Source organism: Lemur catta, chromosome 1 (assembly GCF_020740605.2).
Source record: "Lemur catta isolate mLemCat1 chromosome 1, mLemCat1.pri, whole genome shotgun sequence".
Taxonomy (NCBI): domain Eukaryota; kingdom Metazoa; phylum Chordata; class Mammalia; order Primates; family Lemuridae; genus Lemur; species Lemur catta.
The window spans coordinates 44,308,867-44,335,975 of NC_059128.1; the positions used below are offsets into that span (position 1 = coordinate 44,308,867).

The 27,109-nt window shown below is 42.0% G+C and overlaps 2 protein-coding genes across 3 annotated transcripts in view; one reads left to right on the top strand and one right to left on the bottom strand.

Annotated features, from left to right (window-relative positions):
* PYGL (glycogen phosphorylase L) overlaps positions 1 to 5,228 on the top strand; it is a 36,987-nt gene extending 31,759 nt beyond the window's left edge. Inside the window, exons 17-20 of the mRNA XM_045567392.1 lie at positions 1,181 to 1,388; positions 2,323 to 2,457; positions 2,884 to 2,950; positions 4,881 to 5,228. Coding sequence (XP_045423348.1) covers positions 1,181 to 1,388; positions 2,323 to 2,457; positions 2,884 to 2,950; positions 4,881 to 5,057 — 587 coding nt within the window. The 3' untranslated portion in view covers positions 5,058 to 5,228. The remainder of the gene's footprint in view (positions 1 to 1,180; positions 1,389 to 2,322; positions 2,458 to 2,883; positions 2,951 to 4,880) is intronic.
* A 249-nt stretch (positions 5,229 to 5,477) lies between these two features.
* Positions 5,478 to 26,904, bottom strand: ABHD12B (abhydrolase domain containing 12B). Of its 2 annotated transcripts, XM_045567408.1 has the most exons (13): positions 26,777 to 26,904; positions 21,898 to 22,025; positions 20,929 to 21,031; positions 18,752 to 18,871; positions 16,491 to 16,521; positions 13,855 to 13,900; positions 13,619 to 13,748; positions 12,793 to 12,830; positions 10,907 to 10,986; positions 8,454 to 8,536; positions 6,958 to 7,036; positions 6,228 to 6,346; positions 5,478 to 6,107 (listed from the first exon to the last, which is right to left on the bottom strand). In XM_045567408.1, exons 1-13 carry the CDS (start codon positions 26,869 to 26,871, stop codon positions 6,080 to 6,082), a joined length of 1,080 nt encoding a protein of 359 aa, XP_045423364.1. In that variant the 5' UTR covers positions 26,872 to 26,904; the 3' UTR covers positions 5,478 to 6,079. The 2 variants fall into 2 exon arrangements, with proteins under 2 accessions (XP_045423364.1, XP_045423373.1); XM_045567417.1 differs by lacking the exon at positions 26,777 to 26,904 and having other exon boundaries at positions 20,929 to 21,025; positions 21,978 to 22,023.
* Positions 26,905 to 27,109: the final 205 nt, after the last annotated feature.

Here is a 27,109-nt window from a genome sequence, read left to right on the forward strand (position 1 = left end):
TGCATAAAGAGAAAAGAGCTAGGTTCCTGGGGATGCAAATGAAGATACCTCTAATCCACAAATAAACTCTCAGAGTAAAGCAGAGACTAGTCCTGACCTTTGTAGCTAAAGGAGGCCCTTCCAGCATCTCTAATTCGTGTGCAAATCAGCCTGAAAGGTCAGAGACTTGATGTCTAGCCCCAGGCACACCTCGATTCTTTCTTGGTAGAGAAAGTGGAAGGAGGGACATGAGAAGTGGAATGAGTTCAGACAATCTAATCTCAGGTTGCAAATGAGGAGTTAGGAGAGAAGCTCTGAATTTCATGGATCAAGAAAGAGTTTTTGGGGATTTGTTTGTTTGGGTTTTTTAGAGACAGGGTCTCCCTTTGTTACCTGGGCATATGAGGGCAGTGGCATGATCATAGCTCACAGCAACCTCAATCTCCTGGGCTCAAATGATCCTCCTGCATCAGCCTCCCAAGTAGTTGGGACTACAGGTGTGCACCATCACACCAGGCTGATTTTTGTATTTTTTTGTAGAAATAGGGTTTCTCTATGTTGCTTAGGCTAGTCGCAAACTCCTGACCTCAAGCAATTCTCATGCCTCAACCCCCCAAAGTGCTAGGATTACAGGCATAAGCCACCATGCCTGGCCAGGAAAGAGAAGTTTTAATATAATTTATAAAGTAGGGTATACACAGCAGAAAGCGATAAAAAGGACATGAGAAACCAAGAAGGTGGGAGGATGGAGGGGGTGAGGGATAAAAATTTACCTGTTGGGTACAAAAACATTATCCTGGTGACAGGCACACCAAAAGCCCTCACTTAAACATTATACAGAACACTTGTACCTCCTAATACTTTGAAATAAAAAAATTACAAAGCAGAAGACATAAAAATAAAACCATAAAAGTTAGAAAGAAGAAAGAGAAGAGAAATGTAGCGTCAACATTTATAGCACAGAGTCAATAGATAAAACCTTTACAGATCAAGAAAAGATTAGTATAAGCATACAAGACAAAAGTGGTTGCCTGAATCTAGGGGAAAGAATAAGGTCTGCCTTCAACACCATTTGAATGTTTATCTTGGTGTGCATATATTATTTTAATGATCAAAACAGCCCAGCTAGATAAATGCTCCCGTACAATACAAACAGATCAGAAGAGACAGAATCACTAATTTCAACTTGCCTTCCTTGCAGTCATCCCAGCCACAGATCTGTCAGAGCAGATTTCCACTGCAGGCACCGAAGCCTCAGGGACAGGCAATATGAAGTTCATGCTAAATGGGGCCCTGACCATTGGGACCATGGACGGGGCCAACGTGGAAATGGCAGAGGAAGCCGGGGAAGAGAACCTGTTCATCTTTGGCATGAGGGTAGATGATGTGGCTGCTTTGGACAAGAAAGGGTGAGACAGCAGCTCCTGTTTGTTAGGCAGGTCACCCCCAGGAGCCTATGTGACCTCAGAGGGCTTCCTGCCCAGGCAGGTATCCCCCTGAGGTTGAGTCACGTGAGAGGTGGGAGCAGAACAGGTCCCATGAGGAGCTGTCCACAGATTAGTATTAGTAAACCCAGCAAGTAAAAGTAAAGGGCACTTGGGCACAGGCACAGGGAGTAGTTGCCATTTGTTATCAGAGATGGCAGAGCTGACCTCAATGGGCTATTCAGCTCTCCGTATCTGTGACTTTTACTTCAATCAAAAGATGAACCAGTTTCTAGTTGGAAGTATTCACCTATAATGTAAACCATGATCTGCTGCTCCTTTAAGATCTCAAAGAGGTAGACTAAAATGTGGTAGAGAATAGATACGGATGTACAGAAGCACTTAGGAACATCTTTTTCCACTTAGTATCTAGATAGGTTTATTAAGCCGAGTTCAAGCAAGAAATAAAGAAAGAGTACTCCACAAAGGAGCCACAAGGATCACAACATTTGGAGGATGTTGAATGAACTTCCTGATCCTAGGAAGTAAATTGCACTCCATAGCAACAAATTTTGAGAATCTATGGGTCCAAAAAGCAACTGGTCACTTAACACAATGCTTGTTTAGAGCCATAAGATCTGCTATGAAATGGACCTTGCTGTATTCTACCACATTAGACTATTGCTCTTTGACTAGAATGTTCATTGTCTACTGTTCTTAGTGTCTTTGGTTATAAGGAATGTAATCAAATGGCAGGAGGACTTCAGGATCTAGTCAAAAACCATTTATACCCATAGTGAAATCTAGAATGACTTCTTAAAATGCTAGTATTTCTTAGTGTATTTTTCACAGCTAACACTGTGTCTAGAGTGTTGTTAATCACACACTAACAGAACCTTATTCTTACCCTACCGTGCAGGTACGAGGCAAAAGAATATTATGAAGCACTTCCAGAGCTGAAGTTGGTCATTGATCAAATTGACAAGGGCTTTTTTTCTCCCAAGCAGCCCGACCTCTTCAAAGACATCATCAACATGCTCTTTTATCATGACAGGTGAGTTCCCGCAAGAAGATGGTGCTGTTTAGACCATGAGAAAGGGGTGAGAATATCTTAAACCAACTCCAACCCACCCCTGTAGATCAGCATAGATCTGTGATCTGATCAGGTAACCTAGGATTAAAAAAAAAGTTAGATATTCTCTACCAACGATGCCAGTAAGGTTTAAGAATAATACCCACAAATCTGGTATTCTCCTTCCACTGATACACCCAATTTTCAAATGCAGCCAAATATGGCATTCTTACATGTGGGAAGAACCACAAAAGGTTGAGGACTGGTTAAAATTCTTAAAAACAGAAATATGAGTTTGATAAACCAGCCATGCCTGACATTAAGTAAATGAGAATTTTAAATGGAAATCTTAGCATGCATCTGATAACGAAGTTTTTATTTTTTTCCCCTTCCAATCACAAAAAAAAGGTTTAAAGTCTTTGCAGACTACGAAGCCTATGTCAAGTGTCAAGAAAAAGTCAGTCAGCTGTACATGGTGAGTAAGTTTATAAGTAAAGTTTAAAGTTTATAAGTTTATATTTTTAAAGGAAACCAGTTTACTATGGTTAATTAAAAGTTGGGGTTTTTAGAAAATTAAATCTAAATAGCAAGGCTCCATTAACCAATTTAAAAAAGGTAAGGCAAATGTCCAGGTTAGTCAGATCAAAACTTGACTTTTCCCAGGTTTAGGCAAAGGTTGGGATTTAACATTTCAGCAGCACTTGTGAATTTTTTGATATCCAAGTTAAAAAAAATCACATAATTCAATATTATTGAGCATCTACCATGTAGCAGGCATGTCCCAGAAGCTAAGAATAGAATGCCTCAGAGAGGCCTCCGGGGTCTTCTTTATGCCAAGAAGCATTCTGGACGCTGAGAACACAGCATGAACAAAGCCAAGGTTCCCCCTCCCGCAAGAAGCCTGTTTAATGCCAGGGTTCTTAACCAGAGGTGCACAGCAGAATCACCAAGGCAGCTTCGTCGGAGTACAGATGCCAGCCCCCACTGAGGAATTCTCCCCAGCAGTGGGGGGGTCACCACCAGTGTCTGAGAAACCTGCTATGATAATTGGAAGGAGCCTTGGTTTGCTGGGATAAGGACTGACCTCCTATTCTTTGAAAATTGCAAAATAAGTACCTCTCCTGCACTACTCATGGAGTGGGGCTATATGAAATAGAATATAAATGTGTAGAAAGAGGAGAGGGTTCATACTTGAATTTAAAAAAAAAAAAAAGAGGAAAGAGACTGGCCACCTCAAGAAATATAAGTAAAACAGGGAAGAAAAGGAAAATGTGAACAAGGACACGGACAAATGCAAATGTCAATTTTGTAAAGTGGGTCTCCTCTGTTAAGATTATGGCCCAAATCTAAAGGATGCTCATCTCGAAGCCCAGCATTTGATTCAATCTTTCTAGTTCATTAGTGCACATTGCAGTTTTTTACTCGTAACAATAATTGTATTGTTAAGTTTAGTAAACATGACCCACATGGCTAGGAAGTCTATTCGTTACCCATTCAAATAGTTAAAGAAAATGAAAAGAGGAAGCTTTTATCCTTCTGTCATTATAGTAAGTTTCCAAAGTCTGAATAAACTAATTTCAGACTCTATTTTGCAGTACGTTGAGGAATGGTAGCAGTTTTAGTCTTTCTTTTAAATGCTTATGATGCATTGCTAAGAGCTTTGAATAATATTCTAGTCATTTCCAATAAACTTATGGAGTTCTTTACAAAATCATGAGACTATAAAATAAATAGCTTCTTATCACATTCTTTTACATAGGAATTATAAGACTTTGATATGACATTTTTATTAAGGATAAAACCTTAGTTGACCCTATTTTGAAACCCTAGTGGAGTATTTGGGATTCAGTGTAAACCTACTGGGGCATGTACCTTTAGAAAGAACAAAAAAAGCTTAAGTAGATCAGTAAAGCCTCTCATTGGATTGTTTGCCTGCATTACAGCCAACATTCTAGAGCAGTGTTTTTAATACTCTGTGAGCCACAGGCTAAGTCTCTTGCCATGGCATCTAGCAGACAATGAATGTTAGTCTCTAATATTTATTCATATTATTGTGGTAAAGGGAGGTATCTTCATTTGTAATAAAGAATGGGAAATGTGGCTTACATACCAAAACATAGTTAACCATAGCAGGAATTACCAGTTAGAGAATTTGCATCCATGGTTTCTCTTAAAGTGAAAAATACTTATTTTTTCATTCCTAAGAGAAATATACTCTAAATATGAGAAAAGTATAGTCTATCCTACCTATCTCTCAACAAAGTTACAAGTGTATTTATAATTCACTACAATTTATCCCTATAATTTTCCTCATGAAATGTGCCTGGATGTGCTTGGCCTGATGTTTTTCATAAAGCTTGCTGGGCACTCGAGCCCTGGGCTGTATATTCATATGTTGTTTACAGAATCCAAAGGCCTGGAACACGATGGTACTGAAAAACATAGCTGCCTCGGGGAAATTCTCCAGTGACCGAACAATTAAGGAATATGCCCGGGACATCTGGAACATGGAGCCTTCAGATATAAAGATTTCCTTATCCAATGAATCTAGCAATGGGGTGCACAAAGTCAATGAAAATTGAATTATAAAATGTCTCTAGAAAACATAGCTTTTTACTGAACTTGAACATTTTTACTACATTCATTGATTTTGTTTTGTTAGCCAATAATCTAGTTAAGTATCTCTGGGAATGGGGAGGGAAAATGTATGGCTGTATTAGGGCTAAAAATAAAGTGTCAATTTCCAAGGGCTACATAAGTGCCAAAACTTAATTTAAAGCAGATCTACTGATGCTACTGCTACTGCTAGGACTTACCCCAAAACTAATCAGAAAGCTAGAAAACTGCTTGGAACTTTTTAATGCCATTTAAATGAACTAAACTAAAATACGAATTATTTAACTACATGGGAACAACTTTCTTACACTGCTGCCTAAGTCCAAACTAAAGACCAATGTTTTAGTCTGTCTGGGCTACTAAAACAAAATGCCATGAACTGGGTGGCATATAAACAACAGAAATTTATTTCTCACAGTTTTGGAGGCTGAGACGTCCAAGATCAAGGTGCTGGCAGATTCAGTGTCTTGTGAGGGTCACTTTCTGGTTCGTAGATGGCAACTCGTCATTGTGTCTTGGAATGGTGGGAGGGGTAAAGAGCTCCTTTGGGCTCATTTCATAAGGGCACTAATCCCATTCCTCAGAGCTCAGTGCCACCTCCTAGCACCATCACATTGGCGACTGGGTTTCAACATATGAATTTTGGGGATGGACACACATTCAGACCATAGCAATCACCTTATTCACAAATATCCCCAAGATATTTGATAACTACACAATTTTAGGTGGGATCCAAATTTTATCAAATTCTGATTCTCCACAGTGAGGTTTTAGCATGTTTCACAAAGTAGATTATGATAGGCTAAATGAGAACATTCCATACCACCTAGCATCCATGCTTTCTCTTATTAAATTGGCAAGTGACTTGTAGAAATGTCAATGGCTTCAGTTCATCCAAACAGCCCAGTAGAATTTTACATTAAAAGGTGCACATCACAAGAGGTGTTTGGACCAAGTCTTCACTGAGGATTTCCACTGCTCTCGAACCTCATGCCCACTGCTTGCTCAGGAAATCTCTGCAGAAAAAGGACCCCAATCAGCTCATGCACTTTCCCTGCCTCATGGTCTAGTTTACCTAGAGCAGCCCTAATTGCCTTTAAGGGGAAGATACTCACATTTAGCAAAGCAACTCTTACCTCACAGTTATTAATAGTGTGGGGTTTTTACAAAGGAGGTTGTGTTTGAAGCCAGGAGGAAAGATAACCATCTTGACCCTCTCTTTGTTTCTGTATGCGTTGTATGCAATTTCGTAGAGCTGCAAGGGCAGAAAGGCAGAGACTCAAAGGCTGACAATTCAAAGCTATGCATGTTCTAGTCCAGTTGTCCTAAAAATGTACTGAAACAGCCAGCTTGGGGAGTTTGTCCCATTAAGTCAGAGACATGGGGACTCTCCACCTACCCAGCTGGCTTCCTGTACAGCTAAGGACTGAAGGCAGCACAGCTAATATAGAATACTGAAAAAACATCACCCTTCCCTGCCCATATCTCATGGCAAGGGGGCAAGGAATTGCTATGGATCCACTCTAGTGGAGGTTTATTTAAAAGAAAAAGAACTACTCCCCCGGTTTTAGAGCCACTACAGTGGAGACAGCGTGGAGGTTCCCACAGCAGCCTGGGACCTTCTCTACACTTCTAGAGCCACACACCCCAGAGGAGGAACCAGGCTCTGCTGCAAACACTACTTTGAGCTTAGTAGCCAAGAACACGATGCTCATTGTATAAAACAACAGCAGACTTTTTAGGGGTGTAGAGAATCTCCTATAATGTCAGAGACCTTCCTGTAGGCTCTAATCAAAGTTTGGCTAAATGAAAAAAATGGAGAAATAAGTATAGTATGTTTCAGTCAGCACTGAGCTCTTAGTTTACCTTTTTTCCACACTCCAAAGGCACTGTACCATCATCTTCTCCATGTAAGATGAGAAGGGGAGAAGACAGGAATTTAACACTAGGGACAAGTAGAAGAAAAGCAGTCAATTCAAGAATTATGCATTGAGATTTCTCCTCTTCTAAGCAAAAGCTCTTTCCTTCCTTCCAGGAAATAATATCATCATATATTTAAAAACTTCATATAGTTATTTTTTTTCTCCAGGCAAAGTTTCCCTCTCTTCTATTTATTCATATAGTTTTTTTTTTTAAGAGACAGGGTCTTACTCTGTTGCCCAGGCTAGAGTGCAGTGGTGCAACCTCATTGCAGCCTCAAACTACCAGGCTCAAATGATCTTCCTGCCTCAGCCTCCTGAGTAGCTGGGACTACAGGTACGCACCACCACACCCAGCTAATTTTTAAATTTTTTTGTAGAGATGGGGTCTCATCATGTTGCCCAGGCTGGTCTTGAACTCCTGACCTCCAGGGATCCTCCTGCCTCAGCCTCCCAAAGTGCTGAGATTATTCATACAATTTAACTGTTTAATTAATTTAATTTACTTCTATATGATTTATGAAAATACTGAAGAAGAAAAACACTGAATTTGTAAAGTGTTAGAAGAACCTTATATTTTTCCTTATTGCACCTTATTTTGTAATATCTGGACTATTTTAATTAAAAGACTATAAAAGATAACAAAATAATTAAAAAACCCCAGGATAACAAAACTACCACAGAATCAAAGACACCTTTTTGTAGCAATTTATTTACTTTTCCCCATAAATGTAGACGATGGACATGCAATTAACAGGTTTAATTAGCTTCCTGTTCAACCTCCTAGTTTGGTAATTCAAAAGGGCTATGGCATGAAGAATGACTTGTCTCTCTCTCCAATAATTTTCTCCAGCATACTTCCTTGTCCCCCCTAAATGCTGATATCCATCCATCCCTGCCACAGTTACTTCCTGTTACTCCTGAGAAGGTTTGATTTCCCCAAGTGCGTTGAAATACAAAAAAAATATTTCAAAAACTGCCTGTTTGGAAGCATTCTTAAATTCTCCAACCGTGAGAGACTAACTAGCCAAATTCTAGTCGCCATATTTGCTGGCAGGCTAGTGGGCTGGATGGTAGATGGGTTTTTTGTTATATGGAAATTGGCCTAGAAGTCAGACCCCCCAAGCATTGTTAGACTGGACCCTAGAGGACCTTTCAAAGATCTTGATAGGCCATAAATATACAACGCTGTGTATGAGTTTAGAGAGAGTCCTGAATTGGTGAAGTCATCAAATAAGGCATGAGGAAAATAGTAAATACTAAAAATTCATAGATACCATACCCCAAATCCCAGTGCCCATCTAAGAACCATAGAATGACATTCTAAGAAGAATAAGAATGATATTCAGACTTCTCATCTCACCATCCAGTAAGTCACATCAAAGTTACCCCTAGAATCCTGTAGATACAGTAATAATGCACATCTTTTCATCACTAGCTTACTTTTCATCATTCGGGAAGACTATTTTGTCTTTTCTCAGGGCATCCATAAGTATGCGTAAAAATCCTGGAAGTTTCTGGTAAATCTATTTTTAAAAAAGAAAAAAAAATTAATCCTTGCCCCATAGCTATTTAATTTATTATAGTCTCCCACCATGACCCATAGTAACATAGAGAATAGTGACTTTGTAAATATAGTAAACTTAAAAAAAAACTTCCATGATCTTAAAAAGTGATGCACGTAGGGAATTTGGGGAAAAAAACAAGAAACATAGAAGAAACAAGTCACACATAATTCTGACATCATAGATAATCACTGTTAACATTTTGGTTTTACATCCTGTCTTGTTTTAAAATACAAATGGCACCATTAACTCTTACTTCTCCATACTCATAAAGGAGCAGTGGTATGCATAATCTAAAAATTGCTTCTACTGTGAACATAACTAATTAGTTTAGTTGGGGAATAGAATATTCTGATTAGTCTAAAATTCTGATGAAAGCATGCAACACAGAGATAATTGATTTTAGAGGATTTGAACATTATAAACTCATGAATATGATTTAATATTACAATGCTTTCAAAGACACATTAGGTTTTAATGACCACAGGACTCAAAATATAACAACACTCATTCTAAATATGCTGAATTTCTTCTTTAATAGCAAATTCCAGTAAATAGAATGCTAGGTAAATTTGCTTTTAAGTCAACACATAAATTAGCTTATATGCCCTAAAAACACCCATTTCAACTGAAAATAAGGAATACAGAGAGAAACCCTGAGCAACTTAGTACCTTTCTCACAAACTTGGACCCTACCTCCAAACTGTATCCCAAACCCATCCATTTCTCTCATCTCCATGATCACCCAGCCTAAGCCAGCCTTCTCGTGCATATATTATGCCAACAATCCCAAATAGCTCCCTGCTTCCATCCTCACCCTTCTGTAATCCAGTTCCCACAGGAAACCAGAGTGATCGTTTTAACGTGCAAATCAGATCATGTCACTTTTTTGCTTAGCATTCTCCAAAGGCACTTGGATTGAACCCAAACATGTCACTTTAGCTGTTGAGGCCCTACAAAATCCAGTGGCAGCCTCTGTCTCCAGCCTTATCTCCTGTCCCTAAGCCCTTTCCTGTCCACCTGTAGGCCCTGCTGCCTTCAAGTCCTGGAACATGCCAGGCCTGATCCCACCTCAAGGCCCAGGCCTTTGCTTTCCCAAGGCTGAGACCTCCAGATGTTCCCATGTGGCTCTCTTCCTCTCATGCAGGTCTCAGCTCAGTGACGGTTCTTCAGAGAAGTTTTCCATAACCAGCCAGTCATTCCCTCTCACTTTATTTTATTGCTGTCACAGCACTTCTCATTATTGGATTTTTTTTTATTATGTACTTATCTTCTATCTGTTTCACAACCAAGTATATAAACTTCATAGAAGGAGGACCCACAACTTTCTTATTCCCTGTGTTATCCTCAGAACCTAGAAAAGTTCCTGGCACATAATAGATACTCAATAAACATAAATACAATAAACATAAATATTTGCTAAACATGGAATGAATCTATCATGCAAATATTCCTGGTGTACACTTTAAACTATTATCTGTCATTTTCATCTTGGTATGACTGAATTTCAGATTTTATTCCTTAAAATAGATCTGCAAAGAGGAAAGGTCAGCAAAGCTAACTTTCCCTGAAAATAGTTAAGCAAATTTCAGAAAGTTCTGTGATGGCTTGTTGCACAAAATATTCCCAAAGTTGATAGTTAACGTACCCCTAAGATGCCTTATAGCATGAAATAATTTTAAAATTGGGGTCATCTATCCCCTCTAAGACACCTCTCTCTCTCTCTCATTTGCTAACATTTATAGGGATGTACAACTATCAGCAATTGAACATCAGGCATGGAATAAAATTGTAAAATTAGCATAATCTACACAACAGATTTTTAAGACTACATCTTGTGGCCCAATTCTTTCCATTTTATTTTCTTGGCAAGATTGTCTTCTTTATCTGGGATACTGTGTAAAAGCATTTGGAAGCTTCCTTGAATTCTCTAGAAACTTTCTTATGATAGTCATGAAAGATATATGACTGACATTCATAGGTCTAAAAATCATGTATGAAAGCTTTGTTTTCACTTTAAAAGGGAATAATAATAATAATAAACCTAAGGCAAGTCTATCTATTAAAAAATTACAAAAGATAAGAGACACAGTTAATGAGAAAAATAGCTTTCACTCTTGATAAGCCACTCAATCTGTTAGAAGAAAATAAAAGAACCACCAAATCCAAAAGCCTTGCATCTCCTTTTATGAACTGGTTAATAAACTATCTCAGGTTAGAATAATTTAGAAACATAGAAAACTAGTTATGAAAAGTAAGATAGTTAATAAACATGCATGTGTGGAAATAGCTTACATTTTGATACCTTGTGAAGATGAAACAGAGGCTCACCTTTAACAAGGGATAATTGATACTTGCAGTCCACATGTTGGTAAATGGAGCTTCCAAGACAATAGCATCAACTGGGCATCCTTGAAAATAATAAAATTTTAAAAAAATCAATATCTCCCTTATTCAAATACCACTTTCCCTAGATAAGGGGTCCTCAAGGTCTTGTCCATGAACTACCTGCATCAAAATTATTTATGAAGCTTATTAATAATGTAAATTCCTGGCTGGGTAGGCCAAGGTGCGAGGATCACTTGAGGCCAGGAATTCAAGACCAGCCTGAGCAAAAACATAGCGAAACCCTGTCTCTACAAAAAAATTAAAAATTAGCCGGGCATGGTGGCACATGCCTGAAGTCCCAGCTACTCAGGAGGCTCAGGCAGGAGAATCATTTGAGACCAGGCATTAGAGGTTGCAGTGAGCTATGATGCTGCCACTGCACTCTAGCCATAAAAACAGAACAAGACCCTGTCTCAAAAAAAAAAAAATGTAAATTCATGGACCCCCCCCCCCACATACTTATTAGTCAGAATCTTGGGGTTAGGGACTGAGAATGTGCATTTTAACAGGTTCCCCCCAACCCCCAGAGATTTCTATGTACATGATAGTGAAAAACCACTATCTTCTTCTAAGAACACAACCAGGTCTTCATGGCTTAGATAATTTAAGAAAGCAAAGTACTATAGGAAGAGTGTTCTGCAGTCCATTGTGAAGAATGTGCCAAAGGCTGACTAGGTTGTTTGGGTGAATACTCCCTCTGAGAACAATTGGAAAATGTATGTGAGAGTAGGGTATGCATTTGTATATGTTTGAAGGTATATGAGGGCTACTGATCAGTGGGAATTTGCAGAGCTAATACCAAAAGAGAGAAACCCAGGGAGTTTGAGCCGAATTTCCCCTCAAAGCAGTTGAAGCTCTGAAAGCAACGGTAGTGGCTGAGTGGATTAGAAACTAGACAACGCCTTCAGTATTTTCACAGAATCAAAAGGACAAAAATTGGAATTCAGGATCTGGCAAGGAAAAGGACTCTAGTACATTTCTCAGGCTTTTGGTTGTCATCTTAAAGGACTACACTTTAGAAGTACAGAGAACTAGAAACAGACCAGCCCTCATAAAGACTGATATGTTCCTGCCATAATAACTACCTTTCAGGAAAAAGGTAAATTATATCTGGAAGAAGATAACGTCACCTCAAGCCTCATATCATCTCTATAATTTTCCATAAGTAATGTCTAGCATTTAATAAAAAATAACTAGACATACAAAAATTGAGCAAAAAAACAAAACCAAAAAAAGTAGATAATTGGCTTTGGAATTGTTAAACTGTATAGCATTAGGATAATGAATATTTTTATTTGTCTAGCATCTTTATATATGGGGTAAATTCTAATTTTTGATCTTAAAAAAAATGTCCCTGTTCACATAGATTCTAATTCATCCAACCAGGTAGGATCCAGGAAAGCTGTGTTTTTAACAAGCATGCCCAATAGATTCTGATACAAGCCGTTAGCAGATCACTTTGAGAAATCCCCACATAAATCTTATTATAAGAAGGGCTGCAGAAAGCAAATCCTGCCTAATATTTCATAATGTATTATTTTCCTCTCCTGTAATTTAAATTAATATCACTTCACAAGGACGGCTCTTTCAGAGGTAATTTTAACTCTTTCTTTAGTATTTATTTTCAATTTCATAACCTAAAAAAGCAGGTGTTATTTTTTAATATATTAAATGGAGAGGAAAAAGAAAATTTGTTACACTGTTAGAGGCCATCTAAAGTTGGGATGCTTTAGGTATCTGTGTGCTCAAAGTGTATACAATAATCTGTTAATTATTTTTATCTTTCCAACTCAAGCCAAGAAATTATATCATTTAAGCATTTTTATTACCTTTCTCTTCTAATACTCTTGCAGCATTTGTTGCAACTCTGTAAAGCAATGAAAATTAATATGAAGCAATGACTTAACAGTCAAGTGAATAGTGGAAAATACAACATCCTGTATAAGCATCTGATAAAAGCTCTAGGCTCTCTGGTTAGAAAATGCATATAGACATAAAATTGTGCACAGGATTTCAAGGGGTTCCACAGACCCTAAATTAAGAATCCTTTTCGGCCGGGCGCGGTGGCTCACGCCTGTAATCCTAGCACTCTGGGAGGCCGAGGCGGGTGGATCGCTCGAGGTCAGGAGTTCGAGACCAGCCTGAGCAAGAGTGAGACCCCGTCTCTACCAAAAATAGAAAGAAATGATTTGGACAGCTAAAAATCTATATAGAAAAAATTAGCCGGGCATGGTGGCACATGCCTGTAGTCCCAGCTACTCGGGAGGCTGAGGCAGTAGGATCGCTTAAGCCCAGGAGTTTGAGGTTGCTGTGAGCTAGGCTGATGCCACGGCACTCACTCTAGCCTGGGCGACAAAGCGAGACTCTGTCTCAAAAAAAAAAAAAAAAAAAAAAGAATCCTTTTCTGTAAAACTCTCAGAGAGTTCCAGAATGAACTTCAATGTCATAGACAGCCAAGCTGAAAGGACCCTCTCTTGTTCTATAGACAGGCATACAGAGATGGCAAGATCTCTAGCTACTTCTGGAGTATGAGAGAGACCAGAGAAGAGTCCCTGTCTCCTGGCTCAGTGCTCCTCCCACCACTCACTGCTGCCTTTGCTATGACACTAAAGCCCCAAAGACCCACCTAAGGACCCATATTCAGATCTCACTTACCCTGTACCCAGAGAGTGGCCCCAGAGACACACAGGGGTGGTGCCACTTCTTGCCTTGGTCCACTCATAGATACAAATAGCATCCATAGTCAGTCCCTCCTCTGTGGGCTTCCCTGTAGAGTCCCCAAATCCTGGCAGCAAGAAAAGGCAAACACAGTACCACTGCCTCCAAAATGAGGGGTCATCAAAAGCGTCCTGCTTATTGAAAAATCTTTGTGTACTGTTCTTAACACATACCTCTGTAGTCAACACACAAGACATGAAAGCCACCATCGCTCAGCACCTAGATAACAAAGGAGCTGTTATCACTTTGATTAGAAGATGTAAACAGAAAAGGCTCCTCCTCCACGTGTCCATCCCTAGTTGTGATGGTTTCACAGGTGGGAAAAGACGTATTTTTGAAATCTGGTGTCTGACTTCAAACTGGAGAAGCCCAGGCTCGGTGGGAAAGACGCAGCAGGGCAGAGCCGGGCACACAGCCTGGTCGAGCCCCGGCCCTTGGCCACGTTATTTAACATTTACATACGTAAATATTATTCTGAAAAGTGAAAAACAATAATAGCTATTGGGGTTGTTGGAAGATCACATGAGATGACATACTAAATGTCTGATTACATAGTAAATGTCTTTTTTTAAGAATTCCCTTGAGAATAAGAACTCTACACAGTTGTAGTGGAGGCGATCAAATAATGGGAGGCTATTTATATGAAATATCAATAGACAAAGTTAATTTCAATCAAAAATTAAGAGATAACTTTAATATATGAAGCCACTCCCAAGCCCCTAGTAGGTAAAGGAGGAAAGAATATGAAAACATAATTTCCCATGAAATGAAACACAATGATAAAAAGGGAGAGAAAATGGAACAAAATTTTACTATACAAGCACTTTAAAAAATTTATTTAATCCTCACAACAGTACTATAAAATAGATATTATCCCCATTTTACAGATAAAGAAACTGAGCCTTGAAGAGTCTAAACTTGTTCAAGGTCACCCAGTTGGCTAGAGACAGAACCAACTTTCATACGTGGGTCTGCCTCTATCACATACTGTGCTTGCTCTACTACAGTATAGATGTGCGTGCTAAACCTCATTAGGAACTTATAAATACAAATTGAGACTAATAATGAGGAAATAAATAGAACTTTTAAATATCCATTCAAACTACATTCCCTCCAAAAAGTTAGCCAAGGCATGACAGCTAAGCATCCAGGAAGACCGGGATATCCATGTGTTGTTGTGGCACATATTGAAGGACTACTTGACTGTACAGCTCAACAACAACAGCAACAAATCCTACTCTGAAGAATTAATCTTTAGGGAAAAAATTACAAAAGAAGAAAAACCTAGATGCTTACAGTTTTCTGTAAAAATAATATTTAAAGTTAATTCGGGAAGAAAAAAAATTCTTACATCCAACAGCAGTGGAATAGCTAAATAAGCAATTGTTTACAAATACAATGGAGAAGTTTAGAGCTGTCAAATTGTTTTAACTAAGATGACTACGTAAAAATATGGAAGAATGTTTATAAAACAGTATTAAGTAAAAGAGCACAACATAAAATTATAAGTATAATCATAGTAACAAAAACTTTAAAGACTAGGTAGGAATGCAAATAAATGAAAATAGCTATACTAGCTGCTTGCAGTGATGAATGTGTGCATGAACGAGAATTTAAGAATAAAGATTTATTTTTTTAAAGAAATCACCTCTCCTGGAGGAAAGGAAGGGCTCAGGCAGTTTGGTCCTGTTGGGCAATGATGATGGCACACATCATGCCCACGATCGCTTGGGGGGTGTCCTGCCCTACCAGCCGCTGTCCTTCCCACCCATCCGGATTGCCTGGTTGTTTTTCACACCTACAGCCCTGCTCCTTTCCAGGAAAATGAGGTCATGTGATTCAGCTCTGAGTGGGAGGGGAAGAAAATACACATTCTCACGAACATCAGCTTCACCACGTGGGAAGTGCAAAGATCAGGGTGCAGAGCAGAAAGCAAACCTAAAAATGAATCGACATGGTCCTCCCCAGGCAGCACTGCGTCAAGCCCACCACTACCCCGCAAGAGTTGGCTCTGTGGAGGCAGTGAAGAGGGGAGGACAGCAGAGGAGCTTCCTGCCCACACGGGAGGGAGGATGAAGAAGGTACTGGGGACACTGGGCCTGGCAGGATTCTAAGCCCTGCTAAGGTTGTTGTATCAGGAAAGAACTCTGAGGTGGGAGCCAGCGTGTGGGAGGAGAGACAACTGGAAAAGCAGCTGGCCACCTGCAACCAAGATTACCTAACTGGAGTGTGGCAGCGGGGAAACAGGTAGCTTGCCTCACCTGTCCTGAGGCAGGTATGGCTAAGTGGAAAACCTGCCACCTTCCTCACACCTAGAAATGCAGGGGCTGTCCCTGCATGACCCCATAAACTGGAGTCATGCAGCAGGGTAGTGAGGGGAGCCAAGTGTTGCCACTGTGCCACTCTACGAAGCCTCATATGGGGCTGAAGCCAGGGGTTGAATAACTTTCAGAAGCAGACATGCTTCTTTTAAAAGGAAATATCATTTCACATTTAATATACTCTCAATCCATCCCCCAGCCCTCAGAAAAAGCAAATAAAAGGGTTTGCACCTCCATCTGGCAATGGAAGTAATAAGTTCATGAAGATATTTTGAGAAGTTCACATCCGTTTTGATCTCCCATGGTCAACACAAAAGAGAAGTCCACTTGTGGGACTTTGAGCCCCAGACACCACAATCCACATGCCCAGTGCGCTGGGGACCTCTCAGGAGATAACCACACTGAGAGCCTGAGGAAAACCTTGTGACCATCACACAGAATTAATGGGGACTTATAAAATTGGTGCTTTGAGGCCTCTTTAGACATACCTTTGCCAGCCTAAGTCTGTGAGAAGCCGCCCTGTAGAGGAGATTTGGAAAACAAACAAACAAGAATTAAGAATTACGATGACAAATTCAATAAAAAGTCACTCATGCTGCTGGCATCTGATCTCACACCTTTCTTGTTTGGGTGAGAGACATAAATAACTAGGAGAAAGGGAAATGTTTTTCGATGTCAGAGCTGGCGCGGATGTCAGGGTGAATGATCGGTGGCTCCCCGTTGCTGTGGCATTCCCCCAAGTGAGTACTGGATGTCCAGTCTTTTAGTGCTTCTCTACGTAAGCATCTGATGAACTACTAATAATCCAACTCCTTGCACTTCCACACAGCAAAACTTGTTTCTAAGAATACTTTTAGAAACTAAAGGAAAATAAGTTTTAGAAAGTGGTTTTTCAAAACAAGGGATGATGTGGCCAAGTTGCACCAAACTAAGATCTGCCTGCATCCTTCACTCTGCGGTGAAGTGCAAGATGAAGTCAAGGAGAGAAACCTCATGACCCTGTAGGTGCAGAAAACACTTTTTTCCCCAAATGATCATGCTGTCTACTCTCTATTAACCACATTAATAAAAGAGAGTCAAAGATAATTCAAAAGGCAGAGAATTCTTAAAATCCATTTGAATTTGTCTTAGAGCCAAGTTAAACTTTAGTAGATCATGGAGCCTTTTGAATATCTAGTTAAAGCTATGGACCCATTTACCAGAAAAAAGTATTCTTGCAGCAAATTTTATGTACAGTTTTGGAGAGGGAGTTCATGGACCCTCTGGGGCTTCCATGGATCTCAAGTCTAGAACCACTGTGGGTTTTTTGTTTTCATTTTTGAGACAGAGTCTTGCTCTGTCGCCCTGGGTAGAGTGCAGTGGTGTCATCATAGCTCACTGCAACCTCAAACTCCTGGGCTCAAGCTCAGCCTCCCAAGTAGCTAGGATTACAAGCACGCACCACAGCAGCCAGCTAATATTTCTATTTTTTAATAGAGACAGGGTCTCGCTTTTGCTCAGGCTGGTCTCGAACTCCTGAGCTCAAGCAATCTTCCCACCTCAGCCTCCCAGAGTGCTAGGATTGCAGGTGTGAGCCACGGCACCTGGCCTAAAACCACTGTTTCTGATGCAGTGCCAAGGTTCCCTATAACCTCCCATTTGAGGAGTACTGCTCAGTACTCAGTACTTTCAGCTCAGTACTACTGACAGCAAGCTGACACTTCTGGGCAGAGGACAAGAAGCAGCTGTGGCTAACCCCAGAGCCAGGAAATCTGGACTAACTGAGGGCAATTGCAGATTTATACAGAGGGGCAAATGTGCTGAGTGGTCCACACAATCCTCGCTCCTCGAGCTAAGTATATTGTAACACCACGCCCAAGTTTACACAATGAGAACAATGTTAAACAATGTTGAAAAATGTTGAATGTCACAGGAAATCTCGTTCAGTGTGATTCCAGAATGGACACATCAAGACAGTCCCTCGAGAAAAGAGTCTTGAGAAAGCCATCACCTGACAGGAAAGGACAGCGGGGGGCGGGGACACTGGCAAGCGTCCCTCCAGAGAGGGATCTGTGAAATTCTGAGGCACATTGCCCCTCCGCCAAGCTGAGAGGCGCAGTCATCGCTGATAATCATCATCCAACGTAATTACACAGGCCGGGAAAGGCTGACAGCGCATCAAAGGACAGCCAGACTTCTGGGAGACATTCTTTGTCACAAAGCAAGGTTGGGACTACACAGAGTGGGCTGAGGCACGAATATTCTAGACTGGAATTAGTCAGATGGTCCCCAGTACCTATGGTCAGAATGCCAGGTGATCTCTCTTAGGGAGTCATACTTTTGGTTAACAGAACTAATTCTAAATAAAGCGCTCTCTACTGATGTTTTCAGAAAAAGCCACTGATGCGGAAATTGCTCTCTGTTCCCCATAATGCACCCTGTTCCCCTCCTGTCATCCGTGGGTTCAATCTATTTCCCACGCTCTCGGGGACTGAGGAACCACTGCCGTCTTTGAAATCAATATCCAGATTTTGGAAGAGTTATTCCTTTCCCCTTCTCAGTTAAGGATCCACATTATTCTACATAGAGAATAATCTTTTTAAGAACAGGCTATTGCCAGAACACCCTCAGATTTTGACAAAGGAAGAGAAGTAGGTGAAGGCATGTCTGCAGAGCTGAAAACTGAGCCCTGCCCCCTCACTCCCCCATGGGGATGAAATGCTTTCAATCTCTCAAAAAAAAAAAAAAAAATCCAAGCAGAGCCACTGACCTGTGCTGTGCACTGCCGTGAAGATAAACAATAATTGGGTTCCCATCGCGAAGGGCTGCTTCATACCAGCGACGGTCCTTCCCCTTGGCATCTTCCCCCCGGCAGCTGGGGACCACGTGCCTGAAGAGCAAGGGAGGGTTTAAACAAACATGTGCAGGGAGAGGAATCATCCTTGCCAAAGTCAGAAACCCTCCTCATGTTTTGTTTGTGTGTGTGTGTGTGTGTGTGTATATAATTTTTTATCTGAGTAATATACGCTTATGGTACAAATAAAAATCTAATACCACAAAACATCTTATGATGAGAGCCATTACTGCCCTACACCATCTCTGCATGCACAGAGACAATCCCTTTTAACCATTTACTGTTTTAGTTCTTCTGACTTTTGTACCTACTAATTTTCCAAGACTGCAGTTCTTAGGTGCAGTCCATTGAAATGACCAAAACAAACAACAACAACAAAAAAGAGTTGGAAACATGTAAAAGATAATAGACATTTGCCATCTGCCATTGGTTTGGCTGAAGAGGCAAGTAGGAAAGAATTTGAAGGAAAATGAGTTTATGTAGGAGAAAAGAACCCGAACAGAAAACTAAGCTATTTTACTAAAGAAACCAGGTGAGAGGCATGTCACTTCCATGTTCGCAGTGGCTCGCTACCATGCATGAGGACACTTGAGCAGCCCTATGGAGAGATCCACGTGGTGAGGAACTGAGGCCTCCTGTGGACAGCCAGCACCGACTGGCCAGGCGTGCATGTGAGCCGCCTGAGGAGCGAATTCTCCAGCCCCAGTCAAGCCTTCAGATGACTGCAGCCCTGGCTGATAGCTTGACTACAACCTCATGAGAGACCCTGAGCCAGAACAACTCAGCTAAGCTCTCCTGAATTCCTTACCCATAGAAACTATGTGATAGATAATAAATGTTTGTTGTTGTTTTAACTCAAAAAAAAAAAAAGAAAGAAAAGAAACAAAATGAAATGACCTTGTGATTTTAAACACCCGTGTGAGCTCCAGTTCCTCCATCTTGTTAAACCAACGAATGACTCTGAAAATGCAAATATTGCCATATGACATGTTACAATGGGACTTGGAGAACTAGCCAAGAGGTGACAAACCTGCAGTCCTCTCCATCATTTAGGGGCAGAAAGTCTGCCATCATCCTCAGGCCTCTGTCCCAAGAATAGAGTCACCACCGCCCTCTGGATGAGCCGGTCTGGATGAGGACAGCTGACTCACTGAACCAAGGAGCGACGGGGCAAAAGCAAAGAATAAAGAGATTTCTAAACTCCAACACTCTTAGGTGACCTGTACCCCGCAGAGCAGGAAGAAATTATGTGTACCCACAATGGTTCCTAAACATTTTATGATCAAAAGTTTAAACTCGGAGATGAAATATAAAATGGGGCACTGGAAACCTGGCAATCAAATATAAGTAGTAGTATAGAACCAGACAGAAGAAAATACGGAGATTAGTGTAGAAAAAAAGACAACTAGAATGCTCATGACTTCATTCGACAAATATTTTTGAGTGCCCTCTATGTGCCAAGCTTCATGCTATGCCATGAAAACTCAGCAACAAAGTCTGTCACCTGTGGAAACTATAGTCTTGTAAGGAAGACAAACATTAACCAAATAATCACACAAACATTTATTTAATTACAGTGGGAATAAATTCCAAAATGGACATGCACAAGTGGCCATGAGAACACATCCCTAAAATGGGGTGGGGGAAGGTAGGGAAAGTCTTCCCCGAAAATTACCAGTTAAAGTGAGACCCCAAGATGAGTGAGTACGCAGTTAGCCAGGCAAAAAGAGGGACAGGAGGAAGCCGAGAAATAGAAGGAACCGTTGCACACAGAGCATGTCCCAGGAGGGCCAGGGAGTCTGGAGGAGAGAACAGGATGGCAAAGGGTGCTGTGGAAGAAGGCAGGACAGGTGGGTGGGGCCTGAAGCAAAGGGCAATATCTAAAAGACTGCACACTCCAAAGTAAAATTCCTGGAAAACAAAATCAAGCAGGTCAAATTTCAATATAAGGGGATAGTGTCTGGAACAACTCCCAGATGCCTCCAGGAGCACCAACCTCTCCACGAGCAGATAGCACAGCTCTGCTCTTCTGTGCGCTTCTAACAGGAAAACCTGCCCCACCGAGCAACCCAGCGTCCAATCAATGCACTCACCAGACTCCCAGCATCACCCCAGGTTCAGCTCTGATGTAGAAGTTTACTGTGTGAGGAATCTTTGACTCTGGTTTCTTTAAATCCACAAGGCATGGGGCTTTGACTGAAAAGTAGAAATTATCAACTCCCAGAATCAAATTCCATGTCTTTTAATCACAATAATAAAAAAAAAAAGAAATAAGCCTTTGTAGGTAAACAGGTTTCTGTGTTGCAAGCTACTACACTAAACTCCTAGCAAAGCATTTTATTTTATCAAGTAGGACTAGCCTGCAGAAGAATTGCAAAAACAAAAACAAAACATAAAGCTAGATTTTAAAATAGCACCAATGTGGTAGCCCATAACAGAGGAATAGAGTTTATTCAATCCTTATCCTTGTCTCAAGCTAAAAGCAAAGAAGACAGTTTCCCTAAAAAGGTAAGAGGGCCTAGAAGAAAATAATGAGTATTCTGATACTTAAGTGAAACCTAATCATTAGTCATAAGCCATGAAATGTCTAGGATCGATTTACACCAGGAGGCAAGCAGGTAAGAACTATTAATAGAAGGACTGTGTCACACCAGCAGCCCACGGTGGAAAAACACAGGAAAATAGATTCCTTATATCAGCACTTCTTTCTCTCTCTCTCCCTCTCTCTCTCTCTCTGTCTCTCTCTCTCTCTCTCATTTTTCCTTTAAGAGATGCAGGTAAGAAGAGGAAGAGACTACAGTAAGCCATTAGGTATCCATATTAACAGCTAATTTGAAGACAGCCCTGAATAGAAACCCCACCCACGAGGCCATGTGTCTGTCTCTATTCCCAACAGTTTGCAAGGATTCATGCTCTAATTCAAAGTCAATATTAAATAGGTTTCAGACCATTTAAGTCTAGCCACAATTGTATAACTGACATGTCTTTTTCATTATGTCACAACTTTACGGGCAGTGAGTTCTTTATTTGGGAAAAATTACATAGGCAAGGTATATACTTACAAAAATTAAAATAAATTAGCATCTCCATCAGAGGAGGGAAAATGTGTTCTTTTAACGATTTACTAGTAAAACTGTCATACAGAGCAGCAATTTTTCTTCCGAGTGTTGAACAGGCGTGTGGAAGAGATCTGCAAGACATTGGGAAACAGATAAGGTTTTCAGAATCAGTCCAAGTTTTGTCTTAGTTGGTTTTTCCCCTTGAGGTCCCAATCAAATTTCAGTGACTAATGCTGAGAATTCCAGGTAACTTGGCATTTAAGCAAAATCCTTTACACAACTACATGCAATTATCTACAGGGCTGGTCAGGACTGGGCACTGAGGGGGAACCAGGCAAGGAAAGCAGCAAGGCTGGACCCCAACCAGTCACTGAAAAAGCCAGAGCCCGACAGGGACTGGGGAAGGACCGACGGATGCACCAGACCTGGGCTCATTCCCTTAGTGTAGCCCCAGAGGAGGCCGAGGCTGGACCCCAAAGCCATCAGCCAACAGGATTCAGACACTTTCAAAACAGTTGCCACAGTTTTTAACTGCATCAAAATTCCACACATAATGTTAGCTATTATTATTAGTCTAAGGCAGTGAGCAAATAATCATCAGGTCCCCTCTCTTTTGGCTGGGTCTCAGGAAGAAATGAGCCGGGGAGAAGACCCCCCACTTCCGAGGAGAGATCCCTGCAGAAGAGAGACCTGTGCGGGGCAGGGCTGAGCGTGGCCAGGGCGTGGGATGGGGGTGCGCACGGCTTGCTTATCCTGTTCCCTGGGACACAAACCACCCAAAGCGGGAGCGTCAGCAGACAAGTGATGATTTGTCCGTGAGGGGTCACTAATGCCACCTCTGTCTTGAGCCATATCTCTCATGAAGGTCAAGAGTGTCTCCTACCTTTGAGAGACCAGGAATATACATCAATGTCATCATCTCCTGCTTCCAGTTTTTGTCCACATCATCTGTTAATTAAATTCCTTTCCCTAGCGTGAGTGGTCCATGTTCAGACTGCTCAGTGAAATCAAACCATCAGGTTGGAGGGCTAGAAGTTACTTCTGATGAATTGTCTCCCCTGCCCTGATTTCTCGGCTACACTGAAGGCATTTCGGAAGATAATTATTACCTTTGCTTTCCAAATGGGGAGACTGGAAAGTTAAGTAACCTCTCCAAGGTCACAAGCCAAAGAATGGCAGAGCCACGTGTACCCGGGTCTGTCCGACCCCAGGACCCTACAGTGATCTCCAACGAGTTGTCACAGTCCTGGTGAGTTCTATCTGCCTCCCATGAAAGCAAAAATGAACCCCAGGAACAAGGCTGGCCTCTGGCAAAATGCTGCTCTCAGAGAGTCTTGTTTTAAGATCCCCTTCTATACCCTTGCCCGGTTGGGGTCCCTTCCTTGCCCTCCTTCTCCCTTCCTGCTGAGTGTGCTCAGGAGCTCTTTGATAACAAAGTCACCAATGAAAGACCTCCCCAAAAAATGAATTCTCCCTCAAGTGTTAATAACTTAAAAATCAGAGCACATATATATGTTTGGAAGCGACACGAAGGGAGAAGATAATGAATCTCTGATGAATTTCCAGCAGTTCTGCAAGAAGTGGAAAAGATATGTGAGCTAAGGGTAATGGATGACTCTTCCAATACAACCTACGTGGACAATTGCCTACTCACAAAATCAGCAAGAAAGAAATGAAAATGATTGTTTCATAATACTTTAAAATAAACCCCAGGAAGGCAGCAGGAAGGAGAGAACACTGTTGTTCTGATTTTAGAGGTAAGAAAGAAATCAAAACCCAGAGAAGCCACTTTGAGCCACAGATGAAGCCAGAACGGACAGAGCTGAACACAAGTCTGAATTGCAGTGCCTCCTTCCAGCTGGTTCCTGCGTCTTTTCCCGGACTCCCCGTGCCCACTGCTTCCCTGCCTGTCAGCCTCCCGCTAAGCTGTCTTTTGAAGGTAGGCAGGGTAGTCTCCCGCTAAGTTATCTTTTGAAGGTCTGCTTGGGAAGCAGAGGCAACACAGGGAAATATGTTTCTGTTTTTAAGGAATAATTCATACAGAACCCTTCTCTCAAATAGCTCGAGGCACTTCTGTGGGAAGCGCTGCGGGAAGAGAACAGAGTGACCAGATCCTTTGGAGCATCAATAATGCAAAGCCACTTCTTTTAACTAGGGGGTTGTCAATTTGACTTCCCCTATATCAGTAGGGGATCAAAAGTCACCAGTAGCTAATAGACCTTATTTGAGCGGAGGGTGCAATTTCAACCCAGTCCTCGCTAACGGCTAGCCACATCAAATGGCCACCTTGGTGCTTTGGTGTCCTCTGCCTGCCCTTTGATCAGCTGCGGCTGTAACTGCACAGTGTCCCACAGGGACCGCAGAGCCTAACCGCATGATTCTTACTGGTGAAACTTGGTGGAGTCTGAGTTGCTACAAGGCGAATCATTCATGCTCAGAGATATCTGCAACTCAATTTTCAGAAGCCCAAATCTAATTACATTTAGCAAGATAATTATTCCAAATATTAAGACATGTTGCACATCCAACTATGTGCCAATGCATTCAGCCAACATGTGTTGATCACCAAGCACCAGGTGACATGCTCCCAACCAAATCCTTCCCTTCCTTCACACCCACTCAAGTATCTCTTTTTTGTCACAGCCTTTCTGGAAAAACATTCCCACAGTGACCTTTCCTCCCTTTTCACCCCTTACCCCACAAATTATACAATTATAATTGTGTAATCATAATTTGACTTTGGTTTGACCTTGAATTTCTCTCTGATAGTTTTCTCATTATTAGTCCTATCTTTCCCACTCTATGCCAGGCCCCAGGTGACAAGGACATCATGGCATATACTACTTCTTTTACATTCTACTCTGTCTAGCACAGGGCTGAGCTCAGGAAATATTTGTTGACCCACAGGTTGAAAACTGGGGAAAAAAAGTGTGTTTCTTTTGTAAGGGACAAGGAAGCAACATTTATTAGTAGCTTTGGGGGAAAGAGGGAGGGCTCCACTATCTTTTTTGACTTAACAATTGAAAATGAATTAATATGAGTTCCACATTACCACTGGGTGCCCAAGACCTATTAATGGAATAGTAAAGAACCAAAACTGTGGAAAGAATGAATACGTTTATCAGGAGGTTGTCTAAGCACTGTCTAGGACTGTGACAACTCGGAGTAAAATAGGGGGAAATAAGGAGGAAAATAGACCTTTAGTTTCCCCCAATTTCTTTCCTGGGCACGTTTTCTATTTTTTTTAATTTAAAGAAAACCAGTTGCAAGTGGAGACTTACTCTCCTGGGCCCACCCACCTTGAGCACTACCTCTATCTGGTGAAGTTTTTGTAACATAAATAAATAGATTCCCAAGGCATATATTTAATCACTGAAAATATATGATTAAATGTTCACCTTGAGTCTCACAACACATCACAATGGATCCAGTGTCATGAGCAGTGCCAGGCACATAACAAACTCTCCATGAGGGTTTGCTCATCGAAACTAACCTGGCCCCAGGAAACAAGAGGACTCCGGATGCTGGAAATAGGTCTATGCCTCAGTCTCAGCACATCTTACATTAGATCAATAATCTGCTCACAAGTGTTTTGCTCTTCTGGGAAGCCTCTATTCAGACTGGTTTGTTGTTGTTGTTGTTGTTTTACTAATTAGTAAGGCAAGTAATAGATGGTCCCCAACTCCCCATCTCCCACTCCATTATCAACAAAGTGGTGTTCTCTAAGAGTGTAAGCTGCAGCTTTGATTCTCTATCTAATAAATGCCCTTTACTGCCAAATAAATGTTAAGTAATCAGCCATCAACTCTATAGAGAACACAAAAGAGAGAACTGGTAGATACCCACGTCCCCAGAACCACGTCTAGGAGGGAAGTCCTGTGAATGTGAGGTTTGGCAAGTGCAGGACATTCTGCCTGGTGTGTAGATGCTACACACAACAGGGAGGTGTGGGCTCCGCACTGCCGCTCGGAGAACAGAAAGGAATAGAAGAGAAAAGATCCCTGTTTGTCCTCCTCTCTGGGCATTCCAAAGTGAGGTCTTCTGTGTCTAGACGTGATTCTTGAATATTCTGTAATCAGCACAAATTAAACAAAAAGAATAGAAAGCTAAAAGGCAAACAAAAATGTCAATACCTTCCCACATCAACAAAACAAAATACCGAAGTGTCCTGGGTCTCGGCTCTCCTGGCTTAAGTATAAACAGGACTGGCAATATGCTTCTGACCGATACAGGTAACTTAAAAGTACTGTTTAAACACAGGATTCATGGGAGCAAGAAGGTAAAAAACAGAACCCAAAAAACACCCCCAATATACAGACATTTCAGGTTTAAACAACGTAAGAACATGGCGCAGGCAATGCCAAGTGCGGTGTCCAGGTACTGTCCCTCTCTAGCACAGCGGAGGCGCCCCTTACACACACGCTGCGGAGGTCGCACGCAGGGAACCAGGCAGGGACTTTCTGCTCCTTTTTCCACTCGCACAGATAAGCCATTGACCCAAGAAGATGCCATCCAACATTACAACATATTGTAATTACTAGTAGTCACTATTACAAGAATCATTTATATTAGTAAAATGGTTAGATAAGAGAGATTGGTATAGGAACCTGAACCACCTTTCTGGAATCTCTGGTTCAGAAGCCCCTACCAAAGTTCTAAGTTCCCGGAAAAACCAAAGCCGGGAGTCTGGCCGAGGTTGAGGCAGAGGACAAGGCCAACCACAGAGCCTCCGAGTCCGGAGGGCTCTGGGGGCTGCCGAGGTCCCCCAGTAGCCAAAGTGCCCGGCCTCCGGCTGGGCGGAAGGGGGCCACAGCCTGTCTGCGTCCCCGCGCCATCCCCGGCCGGGGAGGGACCTGCTGGGGGTGGGCCGGGCGCTACTCACCGCAGGTTCCGCTGGACCATGTCCCCCCAGGAGGCCACGCAGCCGCGGGCGGGGGGCTCGGGCGCCGCGGCCGCCCCGCACTCCTGCGCGTCCATCCCGCTCCGTGTCCGAGCCGTCGCCGCCGCGGGAGCCGCCGCCCTCGCCCTCCCCACCCCGCCGCCGCCCGCGCCCGCCTCCCCCTCCGCGCCAGCCGGGAGCAGGGCGACCTGCGGGGCTCCGCGGGCTGGTGCGCCCGGGGCGCCCACCCACCCACCGCGCGGGAGGGAGACGCAGCCCGAGGGTGGGCTTCTGCCGGGCTGGAAGCACCCTCCCCCCCCAGTGCACACACAGACT

Bases quoted from the DNA above. Each gene is read 5' to 3' on its own strand.
- ABHD12B (XM_045567408.1), bottom strand. From the start codon at position 26,871: ATGGACGCGCAGGAGTGCGGGGCGGCCGCGGCGCCCGAGCCCCCCGCC. The intron at 16,522-18,751 runs GTCAGTGGCTCT...TCTCCTCTACAG, and splicing joins CACGGCAGTGCACAGCACAG to GGCGGCTTCTCACAGACTTA. The intron at 8,537-10,906 runs GTGAGCCTCTGT...TTTTAAAAATAG, and splicing joins TCAATTATCCCTTGTTAAAG to ATTTACCAGAAACTTCCAGG.